The following is a 24,843-nucleotide window of genomic DNA, read 5'->3' on the forward strand; positions in this document are numbered from 1 at the left end:
TTAAATTATTCCAAAAAGACACACACACACATCGGCATGGATGCATAAAAACCAGAAGTCTGATAATTATATATCGTCACCACACTCAGTTTGGAAAAGTTCAATCTAAAACTAACTTACAGACTATTTCATTCCAGCATTATTTACCATTGATGGTTACTAAATCAAGATAGAGAAATTTTTCTTTCATTGATTCGTGATTAGTAAAGTCATGCCAATATCATACTGTTACTAATTTCTCCATGTTTTAGCTCGATGCAAACCAGTGAAAAAGAGTGAAGAGGGGTGTGGAGCTGAGAAAACATGTACGCAATAAAATTTATCAAATATCTTACCAGTCCTTGGTCTCCTCAGTGTATCTCTACTGACAACAACTCTGTTGATTTCTCTGCTGACTGTAGAACAATTCAAGTGCAGGTTTACATAATCTTTCTTTGGAGTAAATTCCTGTTTCTGTTAATACGTTGAACACCGGTATTCAAACTTGACCAACCAGCCGTGAAGAACATATCTGATTAACCTTGAAAGTAAGCTATGACTGTTTTCGAACGAGCAACGTGGGCATTTTTTTATCAGTCCGGTCCGGCAAAATAGTGCGTTTGATAATTAAAAATTAAGAGTTTTTATCAATTTGTTTACTTGACCGATATAACAGAATTTTAAAAAACAGTTAAACACCAGAACTCAGAATTGACCAACCACCTGTGAAAAAATAACTACCTACCGCATTCTTCGTTTTCACCTGACGTCACTTCCTCTGGCGTCAGGGTTAAAAACCCGGAAGTCGGCCATGTTGGAAGATATACAAACACGCGAAAGCGTAAGCTTGGCTGCACGTGTAGTCAGTCGTGATGCTAGAACTGGTGATTTTCTTTATCACGCCAACTCTTTGTGCTGTTTTTAATTGTGGGTATCATAATACTCGAGATAAAGAGTGTAGTTTCCTCAGAATACCCAAAATAATAACTCATCAGGGAGAGCAAACTAGTAAACTTTCCGCGGAGCGAAGACAACAGTAGATCAAAAATATCAAAAGAGACAGCAAAGATCTCACCGAAAAAAAGATTGATGGAACTCGTGTTTGCAGTGCTCATTTCGTGTCAGGTAAAACACATGTAAAGTACGAAATTTTTTGCTCAGTTTTGCGGTACTATATAGCTTCACAACATTTGCAAATATTACCTTAGGACAGCCATCCGCACTGGAAGATACAACAAATGTAGATTGGGCTCCGACTGTAAACATGGGCCACTCCAGCATCAAAGACCCAACAAAAGGCTTTCATGGAGAAAAACGAGCTAAAACAAGAGCCCAGAACATGTTAAATAAACCTTCAAAAGCTGCGCGCGTGCCTCCGAAGCCTCGACGTCAACTGACCTTCCAAAGATTCATCTTCCACCACTGCCGAATCAGAGTTTACTCTCGTAGAATCGAACTCGATGTCCAGCGACTTAAATCAACCGACTTTCGAACATCTTTCAAGTCAAAACAATCCAGACACAGCTAAAAGATACATTAAGAACTATCATGGGACCGCGTGACAACGACTAAGCGCGAGCGTGAAAACAGCGCGAGTGAAATTGACATTGCACAGAAATAGCAACAACTCATGATGATGAATCTCTTCACGTCCCTAGCCATTCAGTCCTGTTTTCTCCACTACTGACATCAACACCCGAAAAGCGGGTGGAGTCAACTGCAAGCGTCAAGTATTCGTCGACTTCAGGGAATGTATCAATTGAATGGCCGGCATAGAAAATGAAACATGAAAACGAGGTAAATCTATTTTAACCAATCAGTATTCTCGAAAGTATTACTCGCGATCTTTATCCAATAAGGAGCCATTATATATTTCCGTGCAAAAGGTTGACGTCACAAAACACGATTTGTGTCAGCCTTTCGTAGACGTTCCCTCCCCGTTTTTCTTAGGGGGGGCGGGTACGGCTACACGTAGGCTAAGATCATCGCGTTCAAATACAAACATTTATTGAGCGAATCTAAGGCGAAACTTGATATAGGAATGGAAAATAGAGAAATTTGGATCGTGCAGCCAGAGAAAGATTTGAATCGCAGCGTCAAAATTTGAATCGCAGCGTCAAAATTTGATGAATTTTGCAACCGGAAGTTTGATAAACGCAAGATTTTATTTCGTACTGCTTTTGTAGAACGCCTGAGGTATGCGTTATTATTCTGAGGAGTTGGATGGTTATCATCATTCTGAATTTCTCCGTGACTCAAGTCAAGGCACAAAGTAAGACCGAAAAACCTCGAGACTTTTTAAGAGTTCTTTCAGTTACTTTAATCTTAACAATGCAAGTTTTGATCAAAATTGTCGGTCTTTATTTATTAAATAACATATCTTCAGAAGGAGTTCGAATCTCCAACAACATTAATACCCAAATTTTGGTTTTTCGTTTCATAGCTATTTGAAAAGACTTATTAAGGTCGGAAAGTGAGCTAAAGATTCTATGCTATTAACGCAACCTTATATGCTACAGGACTATTACTAGCAAGTTGACAAACATTTCGTTATCCACTTATTCCTTTTCTGTGACTTTGTCGCTGTACTTTAATACGTTAGTCCTCGCATTTCATATAGTGCTTTTAGCATTTCCAATTTGTCTTGGTATCAACTTGGTCCAAAATCTTAATCTCCATAACTATCCATGTTAAAAGCAAAGAAAAGCACTCAAAAACGATTTTGCGGAAAACCGCGCCTCATAAAGAAACGAAGGACTGATGTTGCAGCCGAGGTTGAAATGCATGTATGCCGAGCATTTCCTATTTCATGTTCTTCAAACGTCGTATTAGTTTTCTCCACAAATTCACCGTGCTACTTTTACAAATTTGAGACCGACGAAAATATAATTTCCAATAGGCTAAAATTAAAGTGCTGTATGTGTGTCTATATATTTTTTTTCGTGAGCGGGCGGTATTTTACGAATCCTGCCATCTGATTGGTTCCGAGAGCGGGCAGTATTCTCCTCATCCGGCCTGCTCACTGCGGGCGGTATCCGTTTCGCTCGAGTCATTTTGAAGAACATCTCAAGCTTCGTTGCAATTTTTCACAAATATATCTCATTTTGCCACCTTAGCAGAATTCTTGAGCAAAGACTTCGGTCACGACCTCTTGGCGATAAATAATATTAATTCTTTCTTCTCTCTCGCTCTCAAATCACTTTGGTTTTTCGGCAAAAATTGATTTCGAAATAAATTTTATGGTACTAAATTTGTTTATAAAAAGATTGAACGCGGCCTGAAAACGATTTGTTATTTAATATTCCTTCACAAGAAGTAACTCAGAAAGTTAAAACGAGAGGTAGTAGCAGTTAACGATTACCTTAATCAATGTGACTCTCAATCGCTAATATCTGAATTCTTCAACACAATTTATAACATAGCTTGTAAATTCGGGCATATGGTATTTCGGGGACTGGACTGGACTGGACTGGACTAGACTGGACTGGACTAGACTGGACTGGACTGGACTGGACTGGACTGGACTGGACTGGACTAGTAAAACGCGGACTAGTAAAACGTGGACTAGTAAAACGTGGACTAGTAAAACGTGGACTAGTAAAACGAGGACTAGTAAAACGCGGACTAGTAAGACGCGGACTAGTAAGACGCGGATTAGTAAAACGCAGACTAGTAAAGCGCGGACTAGCGAAGCGCGGACTAGTAAAGCGCGGACGAGTAAAGCGCGGACTAGCAAAGCGCGGACTAATAAAGCGCGGACTAATAAAGCGCGGACTAATAAAGTGCGGACTAGTAAAACACGGACTAGTAATACGCGGACTTAACAGCAACAAAACAATTTCATACAAAGGCGATCATAAGACTTAATAGCGAGCCAATTTTAAAAATTTTGTCCATTTAATGTTATACCAATGCATTTCGACGGTTTAGTGAGTGACAAGCCCTGTTTGACCTTTAAGCTACAAGAATGGTTTGACACGGCGCCAGGTGCAAACGATTCAGTATAAGTTTAGGCTAAGAAAGAATTTTATTCAGCACTAGTTCAAAATCCTAAAATACACATTCGTCGTAAATTTCACAGCAGAAACGCAGGAATTCGATAATTAAAAGTCGCATTAAATCTCCTTGTGTCTAGATAGAAAGAATCTCATTGACTTCAGCTTTTCGGTGGAAGAAAAACCGATTTACACACGCCATTACAGAAAACAAACAAGCACATGGCAGACTGACAACTCCAAAACGCATATTTGCATTCACTAACAATTTGACTTTCCGTGACATTTTGAAACGGAACAGATGTGAATCTTCGAAGATAAATCGTCGTTGGAAATAAAAAATACTTTCTGTAAGATCTCTGTTTTTCTTTTTACGAGAAAATCGTCGCACGATCATTCAACTCGCGCGTGTTTGTCACGCCAGTACTGCTGTTTAGCGTATGCTTCTTTCCTCTTCAATTGACAGGTGTCACATCGTGACAGTTACTTATCAAAAAATGTTTCAAAATTTGCTCGGATGCCTTTAATTACCTTTACAAATAAAAATTGTTAAGGACATTAGCCAGAAGGCTCATTTTTTGATTGATTATTGACTCATTTCGGATTATTGACTCATTTCAGAATGATCTTAGATAGCCACATAGTTACAATGCTTATCTGTTTTTCTGTATTTCTATTGGATTTGTAATTGGACCTTTCAGCGTCACCACGTGCATATAAAAGGAAAGTTTAGCGTCCCTTTAATCATTTCTTCGTAAGTTTTGAATAGTCTTGATAAACTTTCGCCCTTTCGTTTCCTCAACCTCTGGAACAAGCGGGACCGATATGTGAGTACCTTTGTAACTTTTTTTTCCTTTCTAGTCTTTTCAGTGTTGGGCGACAATATACGAACAGATGTTGCAATATTCTCCATGGATTTAAGACGTGCCAAATGCGAGTCAGTGAACGCCCATCATTTAGATAGAACAATGGGCTATTTACCAGCCACCAAAATTCTTTTAATTTGTTTCGAAACTTTTATTCTGTTTTACTTGTATTGATAATCTCGTTATCGACGTTAGAGCCCAGTATTTGACACGCGATTCTTTGATTATGTACTCCGCGGCTTTTCAGTAGATTGACAGAACTTCGTTGTATTGTTGTTTCAGTTTACGATCAATAGATTGATTGATTGTGAGAATAATCGTTATTTTCGTCGTTAATTGTGGTTCGTGGTCGATTACCTTTCAAGAATAAAGATTCGTGCAAACGGTCAACTTTGGTTTGTCATTTCGATCAGTAAAATAGTCCCAAACACCTCGTTAACCGCGTTTTGGAGCGACACCCCCTTGAACTTGAGAATTTAGATTTTTGGTCGCCGCAAACGCTACACTGCATATTCTCTACACCGTTTCTTACGCATTTCCTAAGGTTCTAAAAAGGAGAATTTTTGTAACAATCAAGACCTTCTTTAGTTGGTGATCATTTCCTTGATTTTCCTGATCTTAATGTGTGATTTAGGGGGGAATATTGTAAGGAGAAATTAGATGTTAGTCACTCGTAGTGGTCGAAGGGTTAAAAGAACAGTAGACAGTAGTGACAGTAGTCTTGCAAATTTGCACTCGAGGCAATGGAAACCGAAACTCAGCGAGCTTAGAAATTAAAACTCTGCAGACTAACACTCTGTTAATCTTAAGTGCAATATCTAACCCTGTACATAACAGTTGGACAGTTTAATGCCAATGGTGACCTACTTAAGTTAATGACTCATAAGTTGACAAGCACTCGTCAAAATAAAAGTCAACTTTTTGAAAACACATTGCCGAAGCAAGAAACGATGAATTAAGGAAAAAAAACTTGGGTCGAAAGATCTTCACTCTTGTTTTGGTTAACTAATTCGCATATATCTTACTCAATCTGAAATTAAAATCGAAAACTAACTTCTTTTTTTTTTTAGTTAGGTAAATTATTATAAAAAAGCAAACACACACACACTCACACACACACACACACACACACACACACACACACACACACACACACACACACACACACACACACACACAAGCCTGCATGGATGTACAGAGACCAAACCTCTGATATTATAGAGCGGCACGACACCTAGTTTGGGAAAGTTCAATCTAGAACTAACAGATTGTTCCATTCCAGCATTATTTACTATTGAAGGTTACTAAATCAAGATAGAGAAACCCTACTTTTACTGATTCGTGATTACAAGAAGTCATGGAAATATTATTTTTTTACACCCACTGACTATAGTTCACTGACTGTTTAAGAGCGACTTTCTGTAAATACCACGGATAGATGTGCAAGATAGAAAAATCGAAATCTCCCAAACTTTGTCACATTAAAGCCCTTATGAAACTATTTTAGAAAATGCAAGATTCAGTTTCTTGTGATTGGGGTTTTCCAAAAAAATACTTTTTTTCAATATTCACCTCCGAGAGGCCCTTAAACCACCGAAAAATGTGTTTCACATCCTCGCCTGGTGAAAAGAAACGGAGTCAAATACCATGACTATTGTGATATAAAATGATTTTAGGACCCTTCCTTTGTATGAAAACGTTGTTGTAATTTCAAAAGATTCCAATCTGAATTTTTCATTTTTTTTTTCAAAATCACCCTCTAAAACAGTTTCATCGCGACTATCCATTTTGCCATTTTTCAACGGCAAAATGTCCTTCCTGGTATATGGCTTTCGTTGTGCAAATGCTATTCCAGAGAAAGAGCAATCCTTTTTCTTTCAATTTATGAAATAAAATTTTGGGGCAATTCAAACGGCAAGTTTTGAGAACTGAAAACATCAACGGTAGTTGCGTGAAATTTACAACTTTTGAACTTGCGGTTCAAAAGCGATTTTTCCATCTTGCACACCTATCCGTGGTATTTACAGAAAGTCGCTCTTAAGTTAATTCTGAAGAAATCATGAAAATATATTTTTTTTGCACACGCTGACCACGGTTGACTACTGTTTGAGTTAATTCTGATTGATTTCATTTTCATAGATCTGACTAATTTTCTGTGTGGAGTTATTAAATCCGCTCAAGGGAAATTCTATCTGTGCGTCTTTGTTCGGTAGCTTCAGAACAAGGATCACCTTGAAGCCAGGAATGCCGAGGTTTGTTGTTGATTTTCCAGGTTTCAAGGGTCGTGTCCCATCCTTATCAGTTATCATCACTGTATACTTGGTGTCGTTTACGAAGGTGCACCGTTCCTGTACAGAAGAGAAAATAAATTTTTAACATCTCTGCGTAAATCAAAAGAGCCGATTCGCTACCGGAATGGTAAGCTCTGTATACAGACAAAAGCCCTTTACACCAGGCCAGTTCCAGGCTAAAAATGGGCAGACAAAAGCCACTACCCCAAGCGGATGACTCCTATAGGCACTTGTCAAGAATATGGCCGCGGAATCTAAAAATGAAATGATATCTTCCCCCTCACCCCCCTGCCCCCCATACTTACGCTGTATAGCTGCGGCGGAGACGGACGTCTAGGCGCACATCCATTCTATGACAAAAATCAAAATGAGCTGTTGAGATCTTTAGTAATTTTGGTTTTATCATTTTTTTACCGGAATGGTAATAAATTTTTAACATCTCTGCGTAAATCAAAAGAGCCGATTCGCTACCGGAATGGTAAGCTCTGTATACAGACACAAGCCCTTTACACCAGGCCTGTTCCAGGCTAAAAATGGGCAGACAAAAGCCACTACCCCAAGCGGATGACTCCTATAAGCACTTGTCAAGAATATGGCCGCGGAATCTAAAAATGAAATGATATCTTCCCCCTCACCCCCCTACCCCCATACTTACTCTCTCTCGCGGCGGAGCCATACGTCCAGTCTCACGACACATAGCCTATGACAAAAATCAAAATGAGCTGTTGAGATCTTTAGTAATTTTGGTTTTATCAACTGAGTTGACAATGTAAATTAGCCACCGTGAAGAGTTTCGAAGCTGACGTTTCGAGCGTTAGCCGCTTCGTTAGATTTGTTCTCAGACGACAATAGCCGGTCATGGTGCTGGAGTGGGTTAGCTCTTGAGGATGAAATACACGTATGCCGAGTCTATTTCATTCAGTATGTTCATTAAACGTTATATTAGTTTTATCGACAAATGCATCACTGATTTCGCCAATTTCTTAGTCCTCACGAGCTTCTCTCTTGCAAAAAGTCTGCCAAAACACAAAATAAACTATTAACATCTCTACGTGGACCGAAAGAGCCAATTTGCTACCGGAATGGTTCGTTCCGTATACAACCACAAGCCCTTTACACCAGTAACATGTTCAGCCTGTTCCAAGCAAAAAATCAGCGGACAAAAGCTACCAACTTCAAGCAGATGATTGCCATAAGCACTTGTCAAGAATTATGACAGTGGAATCCCGGCCCAGCCCATGTGTCATTTTTTGTCAGCTCGCTCGTTCCAATTTTAAGAATAAATGGCATCCTCCTTCTTCCTCCATCCTCCTATCGTATACCACCATATCCCTCACCCCCCTCCCCACCCCCATACTTACATGCGAATGCAAAGACTTCGGTCGCAAAACCTATCAAAAAAACAAAATGAACTGTTGAGATCTTTAGTAATTTTGGTTTTATCAACTGAGTTGACAATGTAAATTAGCCACCGTGAAGAGTTTCGAAGCTGACGTTTCGAGCGTTAGCCGCTTCGTTAGATTTGTTGTCAGACCACAATAGCCGGTCATGGTGCTGGAGTGGGTTAGCTCTTGAGGTTGAAATACACGTATACAGAGTCTTTTCTATTCTATGTTCCCTAAACGCTATGTTAGTTTTATCGACGAATTTATTACTGATTTCGCTGATTTCTTAATCCTCACGAACTTCTCTCGCACTTTCCAGTTTTAAGAATGAAAAGGTATCCCCCCTCCTCCAGCAGAATGAATTCGACGCATGTGCCATTCCTTGTCAGCTCGCTCTTTCCAATTTTAAGAATAAAACGTACTCGTCCTTCCACCCCCATCCTCTCGACTTCTTCGTCAGATGTATCATCCATAATCTATAAATAAAAAGGCAAAATGAACTGTTGAGTTCTTCACCTAGACTACAATAGCCGGTCTTGGTGCTGGAGTGGTTAGCTCTTCAGGCAGCTACAAGTCCTAGCTCGTTAGCATTTTAGCCCTTCCCAGGCTAACGCTCAGAAGGGATGAGCCACACAGCGAAGGATCAACACTTGGAATTTTGCACAGACTTCACGATCACGTGATTTCGAGTGCAATTTAGAATAAAAAAGCGCGTGGAGTTTTGGTTTTTTGGCCATAAGGGGCTGAAAATTGCATTCCGCTATAAAAATATGAAAGTAGCTTTTCATATCATACAGACTCAAAGCAAGCGAATCACGAGCTGAACTAACTTTTCTGCACCGAATGAACTCTTTTCTGCGTTGTGTTGCCGTAAAACTTTAGATGCGCTTTCCTGTTTATTAATTGAAAAGGTAGAAATGCACGTATAATGAGTCTTTTCTATTCTATGTTCCTTAAACGTTGTATTAGTTTTCTCCATGAATTTACATCTGATTTCGCTGATTTCCTAACCCTCACGAACTTCTCTTTTGAAGAAGTCTGCACAAACACAAAATAAACCCTTAACATCTCTACTCAGACCAAAAGTATGGAACGCTATAACTGTCTCATGATACTTTTGGTCATGATATTCGGTGCTTACATCCTTATATTGGGTGCTTACATCCGTATATTCGGTGGTTAAATCATTATATTCGGTATCTACTTCATTATATTCGGCGCGTACTTCGTTTTACTATCCAACTACATCTAGACGAGTACGAATAACGCCATAGACGAGTACAAATATCACGCGGTATTTGTACTCGTCTATTGTAGTACCGGTTAAACTGGTTTTCTCGCATCGCGCAAGCGAAGAATGGCGCTGCGCGCCAGGTCTAAAAATAGATAAGTCATCTTTGGACCCCCCACTGGTTTAGGACAAACACTCGGAGTCTTTACAAGGACTTGTGTGCGAAACGTGTCTGAAGCAAGACTATTTTCGCTCAAAAAATGCTCTAACTTTCTAAAATGGTTGCAACTAGGCATTGCTGTTGGGGTACATGTAAAAATGACTCAAGATATCCAGAAAGATTGCCAGATTCGCTTAAAGAAATGCTTAAAAATGGTCGGAAAGGCTTCATACCGTTCCCAAAGCCGAAGCATGACTTGGAACTTTGTCAATGCCGGGTAAATGCGTGTTCTAGAAAGAATAATTCAGTTGATAGTGTTAACTACAATACTTATATTTGTGCTGTACACGGAAATCCTTGACAAAAGCGTTTTCAAACCGCTTGTTTGGAAACGTTTCGTAGACGACATCTTCTCGCTATGGAGTACAAACAAAGCAACAGTAGAACGTTTCATTGAAAAAGCAAACAATCATCACCCAACAATAAAATTTACGGCTGAAATTTCCGATAAGGAAACAATATTCCTGGAGACATACATCCACAAAGGCGAACGACTCGAAAAGGACGCAATCCTTGATGTGCGTACTCATTTTAAACAAACTGAGACGTTTCAGCATGCACACTGTAGTTCCTGTCACCCACAAGGAGTTAAGAAAGGCTTCATAAAAGGAGAGGCCCTTAGACTTCTCAGAACAAACTCCTCTCAAACAATATTCGAGGAAAAAATTGCAAATTTCAAAGCGCATTTGCTAAAGAGAGGCTACCCAGAGGCCCTCATTAACACAACTCTCTCAGAGGTGAATTTCAAAAACAGGAAACTAGCTCTTCAACAGAAACCGAAGACGAACCAACAAATCTTGCCTTTTCTTACGCAATACCAACCACCAGTGCCAAACCTAAAGCAAATTCTCATGAGACACTGGCATTTAATAGAAAAAAAACCAGTACTGAGCGAACTATACAAAAATCCGCCACTCGTGTCTTAAAAAAAAGGGCGATCGCTCAAAGACATACTCCTGAGGGTCAAACTGAATAGGCTATTTTAAACACGCGCTGGGGAGTCGTGTAGGCCTGTCAACCCCCTTTTTACATTCAAATGTTAGATCCTTAAGTTTCACGAGATGGACTTTACTTTCCTTTAGTATCTTCGCCTAAAGCCGTTTCTCATCATCTATACTTGAATCAAGTACATAATGTTTTCCCGACTTGAGGTAGTCACGAACACGTGCGATGAGGTCTGCTCGTTTTCCACTTAATTTCAAGCCTCTACACTTTAACCAACGATTCAATTGTGTGTTTATATAGTTCTCTTGATCTTGCTCGAACTTTGAGCCAGGAACACCATCGTTTTGATTTAGAATACGAGCTTTAGAGGCGTTTGAACTACACATGGGCGCATCACCGCCCATATTCATTTACTCGAGAAGCCTATTTGTTTGTCCTAATCGCTCTAGGGGATCAAAATTTCGTGACGTCACGAACGGGCAGCGCCATTGGATTGTAGTTACGGAAAATAAAAAGTGGCGGACAATTTCAATCATATTTCCGACTAAGAAGAGTCAGAATGGCTGGCAAATATAGATCCAAGTTCATTTGATGAATCGAACGAAGAAAAACAGCTTGACGACCAGAAAATTTCTTCATTTAATGAAGAAAATAGAAACAGCAACACAACAGCGCGCCAATTCCGTTCCGCTTCGCATACTTCTGTCACGCACTCCCGTAAATAAATATCCGCGAAATTCGCCCGCAGAAACAACAGTTTGGCGTGTTGGATAATAAATAACTTATTAGACGTTTTGTTTTGTAGTATACCTGCATCAAGAGTCTCCGATATCGAAACGCGCGCAATGCATTCTGGGATCGTCTCATATAAAAAGTGGGCACCAAGCGTGACAGCGGCCATCTTGATAACTAAAGCATCGTCAACATTTATACACTTTTACCTCGCGATTTTACAATTTTTTCCAGTTTAAATTAGATCATAGTTTGTATATAGTTTTAATAATAGTTTGTATATAGTTTTCACTAGTTTGTATATAGTTTTCATATAGTTTTCTCGTCGTTTTTGGCGTGGAAATGAGCGAGACAAGTGAGCTTTCCCTCGAGGAAGTCAACACATGGAAGGTGGACGCTCTCAAGTTATTTTGCCGTAAACGAAATCTTAAAACTTCTGGAGCTAAAGCTGAACTTGTAGCCCGTGTGTTTGCAGCATCAGAGATGGGAATCCAAGTACAAGCATCGGCTAAAGAACTAATGTGCATCACGGAGTCTGAGAGAGCGAAGCTATTGTTTACTCCTGAGGGCAGCAAGCTTCCCGATCCTCTTGGGCTAAAGGACGGATGGATTGATGAAAAAGATGGGCTAACATCATGGCCTCCTATATTTCTAAGTGACATTACGAAATATCTGATGGCTGATCATCCTGGAAAGGATATTAAACTGCACGAACGGGTCATGAATGAGTACAAAGAGGGGAAAGCATACCGCTTATTTGACTCGGGCTTTCTGAAAGAAGTTTTCTACCATGAACTAGAAAATATGGATTTTTGCTTCTTGAAAGCAAAATGTACGCATTCGATGAAGGTTGGTGATACACCACATACATCATGGATTTGTTCAAGAAAAAATGGAGAGATTATCAGTGCCTACTGTACCTGTACTGCTGGGTATGTTAGACTTTCTGTTTTATAAGACTTTAACTTGTAACTGATGCAAAATTTAAGCCTAAAATATCATGTTTATCATATACCTCGATTTTATGACTAATGTTGTTGGTCTAAGCTCAATATATATTATACTTTAGAATGTTTAAAATATTATGTCTATCATATACCCTAACTATTTGTTATTCCTTGTTTCAGTATGAGTGGTTCTTGTATTCATGTGATGGCACTGCTGTTCAGAATTGAAGCAGCAAACCGTAATGGTATGACAAATCCTGCATGTACGTCCAAAGAGTGTGTGTGGAATGTTCCAATAGGAAACAAGACTGTAATCAAGCCCTCTAGAATTTGTGATATGGAGTGGAAGGCTTCAAAGCTAAATAAAGGTATGTTATTATGTTTAAAATTCTAAACAAAGTATTTACAGTATGTATACTGGATAGACATAAGTGTTATCTGGGGACATAAATAAGAAAGTTCTTATTAGCTTGTAACCTAGCAATTAATTTACTTTTATTTTGTGTTTTTCTAGAGACGACCAGACCTGCCATCGATAGTCGCCGAAAGTTATTCAATTCACATGAAGAGTTGAAGCCCCTGACTCCAAAAGGAAAGAGGAAGTCGTTTTATAATAATTTGAAGGACTTGTTGCCAGAATCGGCATTCATCAAATTAGCAACGGCTGAGTTTGAGGAACCGTGTTCAACTTCCGTTACAATAGAAATTAATACTGAAGTACCTGAATGTGTAATGCCTAAGTCATCAAAGAAAGACTTAAGTGCTGATGATATACATCTGATTGAACAAGGCACCATTGGTCAGTCTGAGAATGAGGCATGGCACGATTACAGAAAAGGCCGATTAACTGCCTCTAATTTCTATAGAGTGTACACAAAAGTTGAAACCCTTAAAACTAAGGGGGGTGATGCACAGGAACTAGTGGACACAATCCAGGGTAAAAGTAATGGACCATCGGAACATTTACCTGCTCTAAAATATGGAAGAAACATGGAGAAAGTTGCTAAGGATAAGTATGTGAAACTGTTTCAGAGGGAGCACAAAGATGCAAAATTCAGAGAGTGTGGACTATTTATTGATGAATCTGACCAATTCATTGGAGCATCCCCTGATCTGCTTGTTGAATGTTCCTGTTGTGGATTAGGGGTGCTAGAAGTGAAGTGCCCTTATTCTATTGTTAATGATTTACCATCAGAAGACAATCTTTCCTACCTGGTAAAGATTAATGGCAAAATTGTCTTGAAAGAGAAGCATGCATATTTTGCACAGATACAGGGACAAATGGCTGTGACAAAGAGAACATGGTGTCACTTCCTGGTCTACACCCAAAAGGGTTATCATCTGGAGCTAATCAAGTTCAATAATGATTACTGGGAAAAGATAAAGCAAAACCTAATTTGGTTTTATAATAAGTATTTAAGTGAATGAATGCTCGTTAATTATAACTTGATACAAAACTTTATTTACATGGTGTAAACACTAAAAATGCATTTGTACATTTTATATACAATTTAGAATTTTTACAATTTCATATCTGGAAAAACTGGTCTGACAGTTCTAAATTGAACTCAAATAGTCTCTGAATAGAACAGTAAAATTGTCTGTTGTGGAAACTGGAATGGATGAATCAAATCATGAAATTTTATACAAGTAATGCATTGACCACACTTCAGTATGATTGAAAATGTTACAGTTTGATATTGTTTGCAGTTATATATATAGTAATAATAAATAATATATTATTTATTTGTGTTCAGCGACACATGAGCTGTGAAATGAAGAAAAATATTTACAAATTATATCTAATGATTGTAATCACTCTACCAGAATAATTTTTCTCTTGTGAGGTCCTTGTGGTGCAAATAATATAACAGTTCTTATTCAGAGTGCACATACTTAATAGCTGAAGCATTAAATGGTACTAAATCGTACTAATACTTAAGTTTCTTGTTATGTACCATTATCAACACTATTTAGTATTATTTGGTACCATTTGTATGAAAGATTAAGTGATTGCACTCTATACTAGTTGCTAGTAAATACTTAGTAGAGCAGAGATTTTGAATAACATTTAACCTAAGAAAGAACTTAGACTAATACATATTGGTATCCTCTAAATTTATGAAGTTTATATTCTTTCATGGGTTAAATGCTGTCAATCTTTTTAGCTATTTGTACATTTCTTGTTAATCATTTTTTACCCAAGGGTCTATACAAGTTACATAAGGCTGCACAAATAAGTACAATGTTGTCTATACTGCCAAGCAGTGATATTGGTAGTTCATGCTTTATCAGTCTAAACGTCTTCAACCGTCTTATTGCTTGCTCAACAAAGATTCTAAGATTTGCAATTTCTTTTGTTTTAGCAACTTCAGCTTTAGTGAACTGCTCTTGTCCACGTTTACCAGGGGGGATGTGTAGTCTTGAGCTTCTGATTAAGAGGTCTTCAGCAATTGTGAATCCACGGTCTGCCATCACTTCATCGCCAGGTTCAATGATATCATAAAATGATGATTCTCTTGTCAGATGCACATCTGAAGTTCTCCCTCCCCATGCTTTGGATAAGAAATTGAAAAAACCATGTGGTGTTATTGATACCAACAGCTTAGCAGTGTTGTGATGCTTGTAGTCTGACCACGTAGCTGCTCTAAGGTTTGGGTCGCTTGGGGTTTCAATAAATATTTCTGTGCAATCAATGATGTGGCGTACATTAGAGTAGCCTGGCTTTTTAAACTTTGCGGGCAAAGTTGCTTTCACAACATCGATGGAGGGATTGTAAACCAAACATTTAAGTTCACTTGCTAGGATTTTCACCCAGGTAGTAACAACATTTGTTACATTTGTAGTTGAAATTCCAAACCTCTGTGCTAAGTCAGCATTTGTTGATCCAAGTCGAAGTTTCATTAAGGTCAAAAGAAACTCATCTTTTTCTGACAAAGCTCTTTTAGGGCCAAACTTATTTGGTGTTTTTTTGAAGTTTCTTCCTTTTTTAGTAGATTTTTTTGGGCCACTCCAGTAGTTTACTTTTTTAATGTTTCCCTTCACTACTTCAAACAACTTATTGAATACTCGTTTTGATGGTAGGCCGGTTAGTAGACGAACAGATGAATTTGTTTTCAAATCAGAATGTTCTAGTCCCTTACGCTGTCTGGCCTTGAGTTTTATCTTACATGCTTTGAGTTCACTTTCAAGTTCTTGGAGTTTTTCTTTGAGATCTTTGATCTCATTGAACTGCTTGAGTCTTTCCTGCAAGCATTTTTCTTTCATACAGAAGTCAGGATCTTCTAGGTTGTACCAGCCAAACGAATATGCATGATCGTGAGTGATATGGTCGGGTCGACCGGCAGTAGTACAATGTTCTTCTTCTGTTATAAACGAGGAACTACTTGGTTCTTGAATCACAGGAGCATCTTGACTATCATGTGCATTATCTTGAGTATAATCTTGAATATTATCTTGTGTATTATCTTGAGTATTATCTTGAGTTCTTAAACGTTTCATTTCTTCTAGTAATGATGATCTATCAGTAGGCGGTTTACGGTTACGAGTAGACTTTGTCTCGTAGCCCATTTTGAGTACAGGATCAGGGTTTTCTTTCGTGGGTTTCCCATCAACAAAGTGCTCATTGCAGACTCTCGACGAATTATTAGGTTGCCAGACTTCTCCTTTCGGGCCTTTTCTCTTTAGAAGATGGATCCAGCGCTTTCTACCCTCATTGTTTTTGCGTTCAGTAGGGAACGGAAATAGCTTGAACGGCAGCGGACAGTCACATGGCGGAGTGCCGTGTAAACAATCGTGAACTTCGCATTGCTGTGAAGCCCATTTCTCAAGCTTTTTCCCACTGTTATGGCACCCAAATACTGCACAATTTCTGTGCCCAAAGACCATGTCATTAAACGGCTGCAAAGTAATAAAAATACGATGAGAATCTTTGACTTTTGACAGTTCTTGTATTCGCGAATGTCACTCGCGCGCAGGATTGAATCTACTACCATTAAAAGCTTAAAAACAGCTAAAACAAAGTTAAAATTTGTAACTTACCTTTTGAATATAATACCCACGAAGATTATTTTCCAGTTGATATCACTTACAAGAACAAAAAGACTGTATTATAGATAAAGACACGCTTCAAAGAACGCATTGAATACAGAGACACACGCCATATTGTCACGCTTGGTGCCCACTTTTTTTGTGAGACTATCCCAGAATGCATTGCGCGCGAATTACCTTCCGGAACTCTTGATGCACGTATAGCTGAGTATTTTTACTCGTTATTTGTATTTTGACTCGCCCTACGGGCTCGTCAAAATACGACACAACTAGTAAAAATACTCAGCGATACTACACAACAAAACGTCCAATAAATATTCGCTCCGACGAAGGGCTAACGCTCGAAACGTCAGCTTTTGTAATCATTACGGTGGCCAATTTACCATTTCAACTTTGTTGATATATCCAAATTAGTCCAATAAATATCTTATTAACCAAGCGCGAGGGCCGTACTGGGAGAATATCGGCCCAAGGTCTTGACAGTACGGACCGAGCACAGCGAGGTCCGTACAAAAAAGACCGAGGGCCGATATTCTTCCAGTACGGTCATGAGCAAGCTTGGTTAATAAGAGATTTATTATACGACTGAAGTTCAAAGGGACACAAGTGCGGTATCATTCGGGACCATTCGGGACAGTGCCCGGTCCAATACTGAGAGAATATTGACCAGCAATAGAGCATTTTGATTGGTTGTTTTAGTTATTGGCCCTCTGACTGCCCGAGTCGCGTAATAAGATATATATATATTCGGTGCTTACTTTATAATATTCGGTGTTTACTTTCTTATATTCGTTGCTTAAAGCATTATATTCAGTGTTTACTTCATAATATTCGGTGCTTATTTTATTATATTCGGTGTTTACTTTCTTATATTCGGTGCTTAAATCATTATATTCGGTGTTTACTTCATTATATTCGGTGCGTACTCCGTTATATTCGGTGCTTACTTTATTATATTCGGTGCTCATTTTATTATACTGGGTGGCTTATTCGTTCAGTATTCACTTCATTATATTCGGTGTTCACTGAATTATATTCGGTGTGCACTTCATTATATTCGGTGTTTATTTCATTATACTCGGTCATTAAATCATTCAGTTCGGTGCTTCCGATAATTGGTGAGCACTTCATTATCTTCGGTCCTACCAACATTATACGCGGTAGTAAAATCATTATCTTGGTGCAAACTTCGTTATGATCGTCACCAGACTCCCAATTGTACAGCTTTGCTGAGCGCGAAAAAATGGAAGGCATCTGGAAGACAAAAAATGGTTGTATGGAGAAACTGTTGCAGTACAATAATTAGTATTATCAGCTAAAATCTGTTACTTGCGGAATTGTTTGTCGTCTCTCGTTAGAAATAGAACCTACAATGATGGTTGGTTTTGATATGCTATCTCATTGCTCTTTTGGTAAATATTTTCTAACCTTTGCAACGGTGAGGGAAAGGGTCGTCTTATCCTCTAAGTAAGGGAAAAATGTTTTGTAAAATTTATTTTACAATCTCTACTTGAGAGATAATATGGGGTTGGTTATCTTCAATTACATCTGTTATCTCAAAGGGTTTACATGCACTGTACATATGCATGAATGTATTTTGAACATAATACGTACCACTAAAATGTTTGTGTAAGGTTTTTTTGTTCTCTCCTCGTTTGTCTTTTAATTTTTTTTTTTTTTTTTCAGCTACAAACTTTGAAATTAAAAGTGAATTGGTTCTTTTCATTTTGCTTGCTTTAACAGGTGGAAGGAGAAAGAGAGTAACTCTGGCCCATGTTTTGTGGTTTGCAACAGGGTCAGAGGAAGAACCCCTCTTGGGATTTAAATTGCATCCCTCGTTGCTCTTCACTGCAGCAGTACAGTCCTTTCTGCCAATAGCTAACACATGTATTAATGCCATCATTTTGCCATCACTGACACTTGAGATCAGTATTCCACCTGACGAGAGGCTATTTGATTTATAAGACTGTGCATTTCTAAATAGCTATTTTGGCAATGTGTAACATTCTTGTAATTTCTGGCTTGATTTATCATACTGTTCTCATTTGTCCAGGGAAGACATTATTTTTGACCTTGAATGATTAAGTGGTTGAAACCTGAAAATTGTTGTTATCACTTCCCTAACATGTTGTTGTTATTATTGTTTACCCGATGATTGTTTAACCATGACTGCCATTCCAAGAATCACAATAATTTATTTCAAGTAAGAACAAGAAATACCCTGTTCAGACCCTTTGAAATATTTCTGTTTGGAAATTTATGTTTTAACTTCAGTTCAAGAAATATTTGTACCAATGACTGAAAGTCACCGTATCTTACTGTTGTAGCATGCCTTTTAACTTGCTTCTTCTTGTGAGTGTAGATGGGTCCCCTACTTGCAGTTTAATTGACACAAAGTTCATTTCATCTAAACAAAGTCAGACAAAGTTCAAATTTTGAAGTTACTTCAGAGAGTGCTACAATACAAATAATGTTATCATCAAAATAAAGTGGATTTTTTTAAAAATACTTAATGTCATTCATTAACAAAAACCTAGTTTAAGTTATAGAATGACAAGGACACATCGAAACCAGTCGCTAGACATTTTAATTTACATAATCATTCTAAGCAACATATGGCAATCTGCGGTCTTTCCTTACACTTAGGTAGCACGGAAAGTCGTAAAACTCTTGAACAAAAGCTCATCTTTCAAACCGGCAGTCTAAATCCCACAGGAATCAACGAACGCTTTTCATTCTACTAATTTATTCGTGTTTTTCTCGTTGCCATGTTCCCACCAATAACGTAGCTCCATTTTCTGCCTTTAAAAGCACACACCACCCACAATTCCTCTATTCGCTCCAACGAAGGGCTAAACACTCGAAACGTCAGCTTTTGTAATCGTTACGGTGGCCAATTTACCATTTTAAGGGAAGTTAGACATTTGGAACAAAGCTTGGTCACAGCACAGAATGCGAACTACGAGGTCGTCACCAATAAGAACCTAGGTAGCAGGTCAACTTCAAAACCCAGTAGGAATAGAATTGCGAAGTGATCTCATCCCTCACTATGGGGTTGAAGGATTTATTACTGAAGGTGGTGACAATGGTTCTGGGAGGCCTATCTTTGACGCCCTCTCATTTCAGTTTTGCAGTGATTGTACACAGCAACTGAACCATGAAATTCCGTGGACGTGGACATCATCTAACTTTGGAATTGAAGTGCACTTGAAAGCTCTTCATATCGTCAAGCAGTCAGTGGTCTCAAAGGAATGCATATGATCACTACCAGAAATTTAAATTAAGTCTGTGAGGAGGAAACCATATGACTAAGGCAGCATGAAGAGTTATTACTGGCGTAACCTTGATTCAGTATTTTATCAGGAATACATGTTCCTGTTCAGAGTTGTTGTGAACTAGAAAGCATGATCTCAATAAAAGTACTGTATTCAAAACCGCTTTGAAGGGTTAATAATCAATATCCACTCTTTACCCAATTTTTATTGATGCGTTGAGTTGCAGCGGCTTGTAAGATATCAAAAAGGAGTTCATGACAGGTCATTTACACTAGATGTCACTAGAAAGGAAAGAGCCCATGTAACAACAAAAGTTGCGTTTGAATGCCAGGTTCTAGTAGGACCCTTCTGCATGGCCAACTTAAACTTCATGGCCAACTTAAACTGCATGGTCAACTTAAACTTCTCTTGAATTTTGGCCGGTAAACATGATGGAGAGCAACCAAATGAACATCATCCAATGGGTCCAATATCCCCTCATCCTCCATGAAGTAGAATAACTTGTAGTAAAGTGCAAGAACACCCTGGTAGACATCCCTCCATAGTCTCTCAATAACTCTCGAAGTTGCATTCTTTGCACTTTAATGCCTCTTTCTTGCAGAAGAAAAAAGCATTCCTTCCCCACAAAAGGGAAAGTCCTTTGACAGTTCTGATATGTGGTGATGGAGCTCTTCATCCGAAACATCACTGAAATCCTGAGAGCCGAGTCTGTAGCTTTGCATTCTGCGATAAATTGTGCTCTCCGAGACAGACAACGTACTGGCGATTTCTTTTATCTTGAAACCCTCCTCTAGATGATTTTCTAGTATTGATTTTGGTATGTTGAATTCTGCAGCTCCATATCCTAAACGATTTCTTTGAGGTTTCCGTTTTCCGTGGATTGAACATTCCATTCGCAAACTCATCATGTCAGAATTATTACTTACACCCAGCTGCTTCATTTCGCTTGCAGATAACAGAGGAACTACATCGGATGTGATTTTCTCCTTTTCAAATACTTCTGTTAGATTACTTAAGTTTTGTCGCCTCAGAATGGAGTTCATTGCAGTCTTTTCCGCCATTTTCATAATACTTTGAAAATACGCGGGAAATTGCAGAATTGCATTGTGGGGTTATCACCGCGAACAATGTTTTTGGGAGCCTGGTGACGATCATAACAAAGTTTGCACCGAAGATAATGATTTTACCACCGCGTATAATGTTGGTAGGACCAAAGATAATGAAGTGCTCACCAGTTGTCGGAAGCACCGAACTGGATGATTTAATCACCGAGTATAATGAAATAAACACCGAGTATGATGAAATAAACACCGAATATAATGAAGTGCACACCGAATATAATTTAGTGAACACCGAATATAATGAAGTGAATACTGAACGAATAAGCCACCCAGTATAATAAAATGAGCACCGAATATAACGAAGTATGCACCGAATATAATAAAGTGAGCACCGAATATAACGGAGTACGTCATGAATATTATGAAGTAAACACCGAATATAATGATTTAAGCACCGAATATAAGAAAGTAAACACCGAATATAATAAAGTAAGCACCGAATATAGCGAAGTACGCGCCGAATATAATGAAGTAAATACCGAATATAAAGATTTAACCACCGAATATAAGGATGTAAGTACGCAATATAAGGATGTAAGCACCGAATACCATGACCAAAAGTACCATAAGACAGTTATGGCGTTCCATACAAATGAAGCGATTTGCTACCGGAATGGTAATTACGTAGATAGCCACAATTGCACAAGCCCATTCAATAAGTGATATGTCCAACCTGTTCCAGGCCATAAATTAGTGTACAAGACCTACTGCCTACAAGCGAATGACTCCTGTAAGCACTTTCAAGAAATAAAGCAACGGAATCCGACTCACGTGGCATTTTTTGGCAGCTCACTTTTTCCAAATTTTATAAATGAAATGGTACCTCCCCCCTCTACTGACCTCTTCGTTTTTCACAGGCACATCTTCAGCTTGTACAGGTTCAGCAAATGTTTTGTCCATAATCTTTAAAAAAATAGCAAAATAAACCGTTGGAATCTTTACTTAGACAACAATAAGCGGTCTTGGTGCTGGAGTGGTCAGCTCTTTAGGCAGCTACAAGCCCTAACTCATTAGAATGTTAGCCTTTCCCAAGCTCTCCTCAGGGTAGATGAGTCACAAAGCAGTACAACAACAACACTTGGAATTTTGCACACTAGCACTTTTGTAAATTTTTTCAAAGACCACAAATTGCACTCGCCCTACCGGCTAACTCGCCGAAAACGCTTCAAAATGGCCTGAGACGCTAGGAACCAACAAGGAAAACAAGGCAATAAGGTAAGTCCATTTCATTTCAAGACATTTTTTCTCTCTTTTAAGGCAAACCGATAACATCCCATACAAACCTTTATAAATATAAAACGTTGCGCAACACGGTAAGAGTCACGTCCGCTTTTCTAGTAGTGAGCTTGGGTTGTCTGTGGCTTGAAGTGCCGGGTAGTGCAACGCTGTGCAAGGGTCATGTTGAGAGTAGTGGATTGTTTTTGTCCAACTGAGGTGCTCAATGCTTAAAGATGCACACGATGTTCGCGTTAGACACACACTAAAAGATGTTGAGCACCGTTTTCGGAATAGGCCGTTTGGCGAACTCAAAGATACATGCCAAGAATGCAAAGAGAACTTGAATGAAGCTCAGGTGAACTCAGGTTGAATTTGCTATCCAAATGAACTGCCAGGTACTAATCATTGTACAAGCAGTTGTTATGTTAAGAACTTGTGGGAAGTCAAAGATATTTATTTATAACATAACCAGAGTAAAGCGCGCGCTCTGATTGATCAATTTAGCGTTCCCCATTTACCCATGGGTGTACGCTGCTGACGTGAGCAAATGCAAAGACTATTTTTTCCGCGCGCGCTTGTTTTTTCTGGTCGCGTAAGATTAGTTAAATAAAAGGGAACTCTTTAGCTACAATGTATCGATGTTATGTTATAAAACAAATGGTAAACACCACAGCGTACACTATTGAGTTATGGATGCACTTGGGAGGTTGGCTAAGCACTCAAAAAGCTAGAGTCGCTCTCAGTTATCGCCTCGAGCGACTCTTACGCTTCTTTCGTGCTTAGCAACCTCCCGCGTGCATCTATAACTCAATAGTGTACGCTGTGGTGTTAATTAAAGCATTTGTTAATTAAAGCACAACCTTAATTAGCCATTTTCTAAACGAGCGGCGGTCTGGGTACGATTTGCCACCATAAAGGCTCTTGGGATCGTCTGGAGGGACAACGTGAAGGTAAACTAACATGGCGCACTATAACTGCTGTATTCCAGGCTGCACTAATAGTTACAGAAATGCACCTAACCTTCAGTATTATAGAATTCCTAAAGACCCTTATATACGTAGAAAGTACGTGGTTCTTATGAGGAACGAGACGCTGAAATTAGACTCTACGAGTACGCGGATTTGCTCAGCTCATTTCGATGGAGGAGAAAAACTTAGCAGAACACGCTTGCCTTCAAGGTTTCCATGGACAAAACTGACAGCTCCACGTAGAGAACTCAAGAGGGCCAGTTTTGAAGATACGCAGAAAATGGAGCAAACCAAAAAAAGAAAAACAACACTTGCTCAATTACCACTGGAAGCGAACTTTAGATTTAAAGAACAGTCGGAAAATAATAATGTTAATGCTGGCACCAGTACCAGTGTGGAAATACAAACATTAATTACTGGTGACCAACTAAACAGTTTAGATAACAGAATACAAACAAGTGAAAAAGAAATCGTTAAGTTAAAGGGAGAGATCCAGCAGTCGGTGAACGAAAACAACGACATGAAAGAAGTGAACAGCAAATTACAACAGTGGTAATTTGAGCAATTTGAGCAAGTGTTGTTTTTCTTTTTTTGGTTTGTTCCATTTTCTGCGCATCTTTGAAACTGGCCCTCTTGAGTTCTCTATTTGGAGCTGTCGGTTTTGTCCTTGGAAAAATTGAAGGCAAGTGTGTTCTGCAAAGTTACTCTCCCCCATCGAAATGAGCTGAGTAAATCTGCGTACTCGTAGAGTCTAATTTCAGCGTCTCGTTCCTCATAAGAACCACGTACTTTCTACGTATATCACGACCTTTAGAAATTCTATAATATTGAAGGTTAGGTGCATCTCTGTAACTGTTAGTGCAGCCTGGAATACAGAAGTTATAGTGCGCCATGTTTGTTTACCTTCACGTTGTCCCTCCAAACGATCCCAGGAGCCTTTATGGTGGCAAATCGTACCCAGACCGCCGCTCGTTTAGAAAATGGCTAATACTGTTAGTCGTTTCAATTGTTTACGTACTGATGAAAAACAGCAACCGTGGCAACTCTTCAAGTTTATTGGCTGATCGTTCCGAGGTAGAAAACTTCAGAGATTTGTTATCAGATGTAAGCGGGAGAAAACTTTGGAAACAAAGATTATCACGTTCAAATAAAAACATTTACTGAGCGACTCTAAGGCGAAACTTGATATAGGAATGGAAAATAGAGAAATTTGGATCGTGCAGCGAGAGAAAGATTTGAATCGCAGCGTCAAAATTTGATGAATTTTGCAACCCGCGGAAATTTGATAAACGCAGGATTTCATTTTGTACTGCTTTTGTAGAACGCTTGAGGTATGCGTTATTATTCTGATCATCGTTCTAAATTTCTCCGTGACTCAAGCAAAGTCACAAAGTGAGACCGAAAACACCTCGAGACCGTTTTTAGAGTTCTTTCAGTTACTTTAATCTTTACAACGCAAGTTTTGATCAAAATTGTTGGTCTTCCCTTATTAAATAACACATCTTCAGAAAGAGCTCGAGTCTTCAGGAACATAAAGACCCAAATTTTTATTTTCCGTTTTGTAACCATTTGAAAAGACTTATTAAGGTCGAAAAGTGAGCTAAAGATTCCATGCTACTA

General features: G+C 38.8%; 3 protein-coding genes across 3 annotated transcripts in view; 1 reads left to right on the forward strand and 2 right to left on the reverse strand.

Annotated features, from left to right (window-relative positions):
* Positions 1 to 5,671: 5,671 nt before the first annotated feature.
* The window catches only part of LOC148736506 (uncharacterized), a 69,754-nt gene continuing 50,582 nt past the window's right edge, over positions 5,672 to 24,843 (reverse strand). The window contains exons 3-8 of the mRNA XM_088754074.1: positions 21,878 to 21,940; positions 8,939 to 8,992; positions 8,493 to 8,522; positions 7,787 to 7,831; positions 7,437 to 7,481; positions 5,672 to 7,188 (exon numbers count right to left, since the gene is read on the reverse strand). Coding sequence (XP_088610200.1) covers positions 6,952 to 7,188; positions 7,437 to 7,481; positions 7,787 to 7,831; positions 8,493 to 8,522; positions 8,939 to 8,992; positions 21,878 to 21,940 — 474 coding nt within the window. The 3' untranslated portion in view covers positions 5,672 to 6,951. The remainder of the gene's footprint in view (positions 7,189 to 7,436; positions 7,482 to 7,786; positions 7,832 to 8,492; positions 8,523 to 8,938; positions 8,993 to 21,877; positions 21,941 to 24,843) is intronic.
* Positions 11,483 to 15,287, forward strand: LOC148736507 (uncharacterized). The gene is made up of 3 exons (XM_088754071.1): positions 11,483 to 12,576; positions 12,772 to 12,959; positions 13,106 to 15,287. Exons 1-3 carry the CDS (start codon positions 11,987 to 11,989, stop codon positions 14,017 to 14,019), a joined length of 1,692 nt encoding a protein of 563 aa, XP_088610197.1. The 5' UTR covers positions 11,483 to 11,986; the 3' UTR covers positions 14,020 to 15,287.
* On the reverse strand, positions 14,302 to 16,851 carry LOC148736508 (uncharacterized). Its single transcript, XM_088754070.1, has 2 exons — positions 16,633 to 16,851; positions 14,302 to 16,491 (listed from the first exon to the last, which is right to left on the reverse strand). The coding sequence occupies exon 2, from the start codon at positions 16,477 to 16,479 to the stop codon at positions 14,782 to 14,784; it is 1,698 nt and encodes a 565-aa protein (XP_088610196.1). The 5' UTR covers positions 16,480 to 16,491; positions 16,633 to 16,851; the 3' UTR covers positions 14,302 to 14,781.

Source organism: Stylophora pistillata, chromosome 3 (genome assembly GCF_964205215.1).
Source record: "Stylophora pistillata chromosome 3, jaStyPist1.2, whole genome shotgun sequence".
In the NCBI taxonomy this organism is placed as follows: Eukaryota; Metazoa; Cnidaria; class Anthozoa; order Scleractinia; family Pocilloporidae; genus Stylophora; species Stylophora pistillata.

Excerpts from the sequence above, each read along its gene's own strand:
- LOC148736507 (XM_088754071.1), top strand. The coding sequence starts at position 11,987 with ATGAGCGAGACAAGTGAGCTTTCCCTCGAGGAAGTCAACACATGGAAG. Across the intron at positions 12,577-12,771 it reads TACTGTACCTGTACTGCTGG|TATGAGTGGTTCTTGTATTC; the intron begins GTATGTTAGACT and ends TCCTTGTTTCAG. Across the intron at positions 12,960-13,105 it reads GGCTTCAAAGCTAAATAAAG|AGACGACCAGACCTGCCATC; the intron begins GTATGTTATTAT and ends GTGTTTTTCTAG.
- LOC148736508 (XM_088754070.1), bottom strand. The coding sequence starts at position 16,479 with ATGGTCTTTGGGCACAGAAATTGTGCAGTATTTGGGTGCCATAACAGT.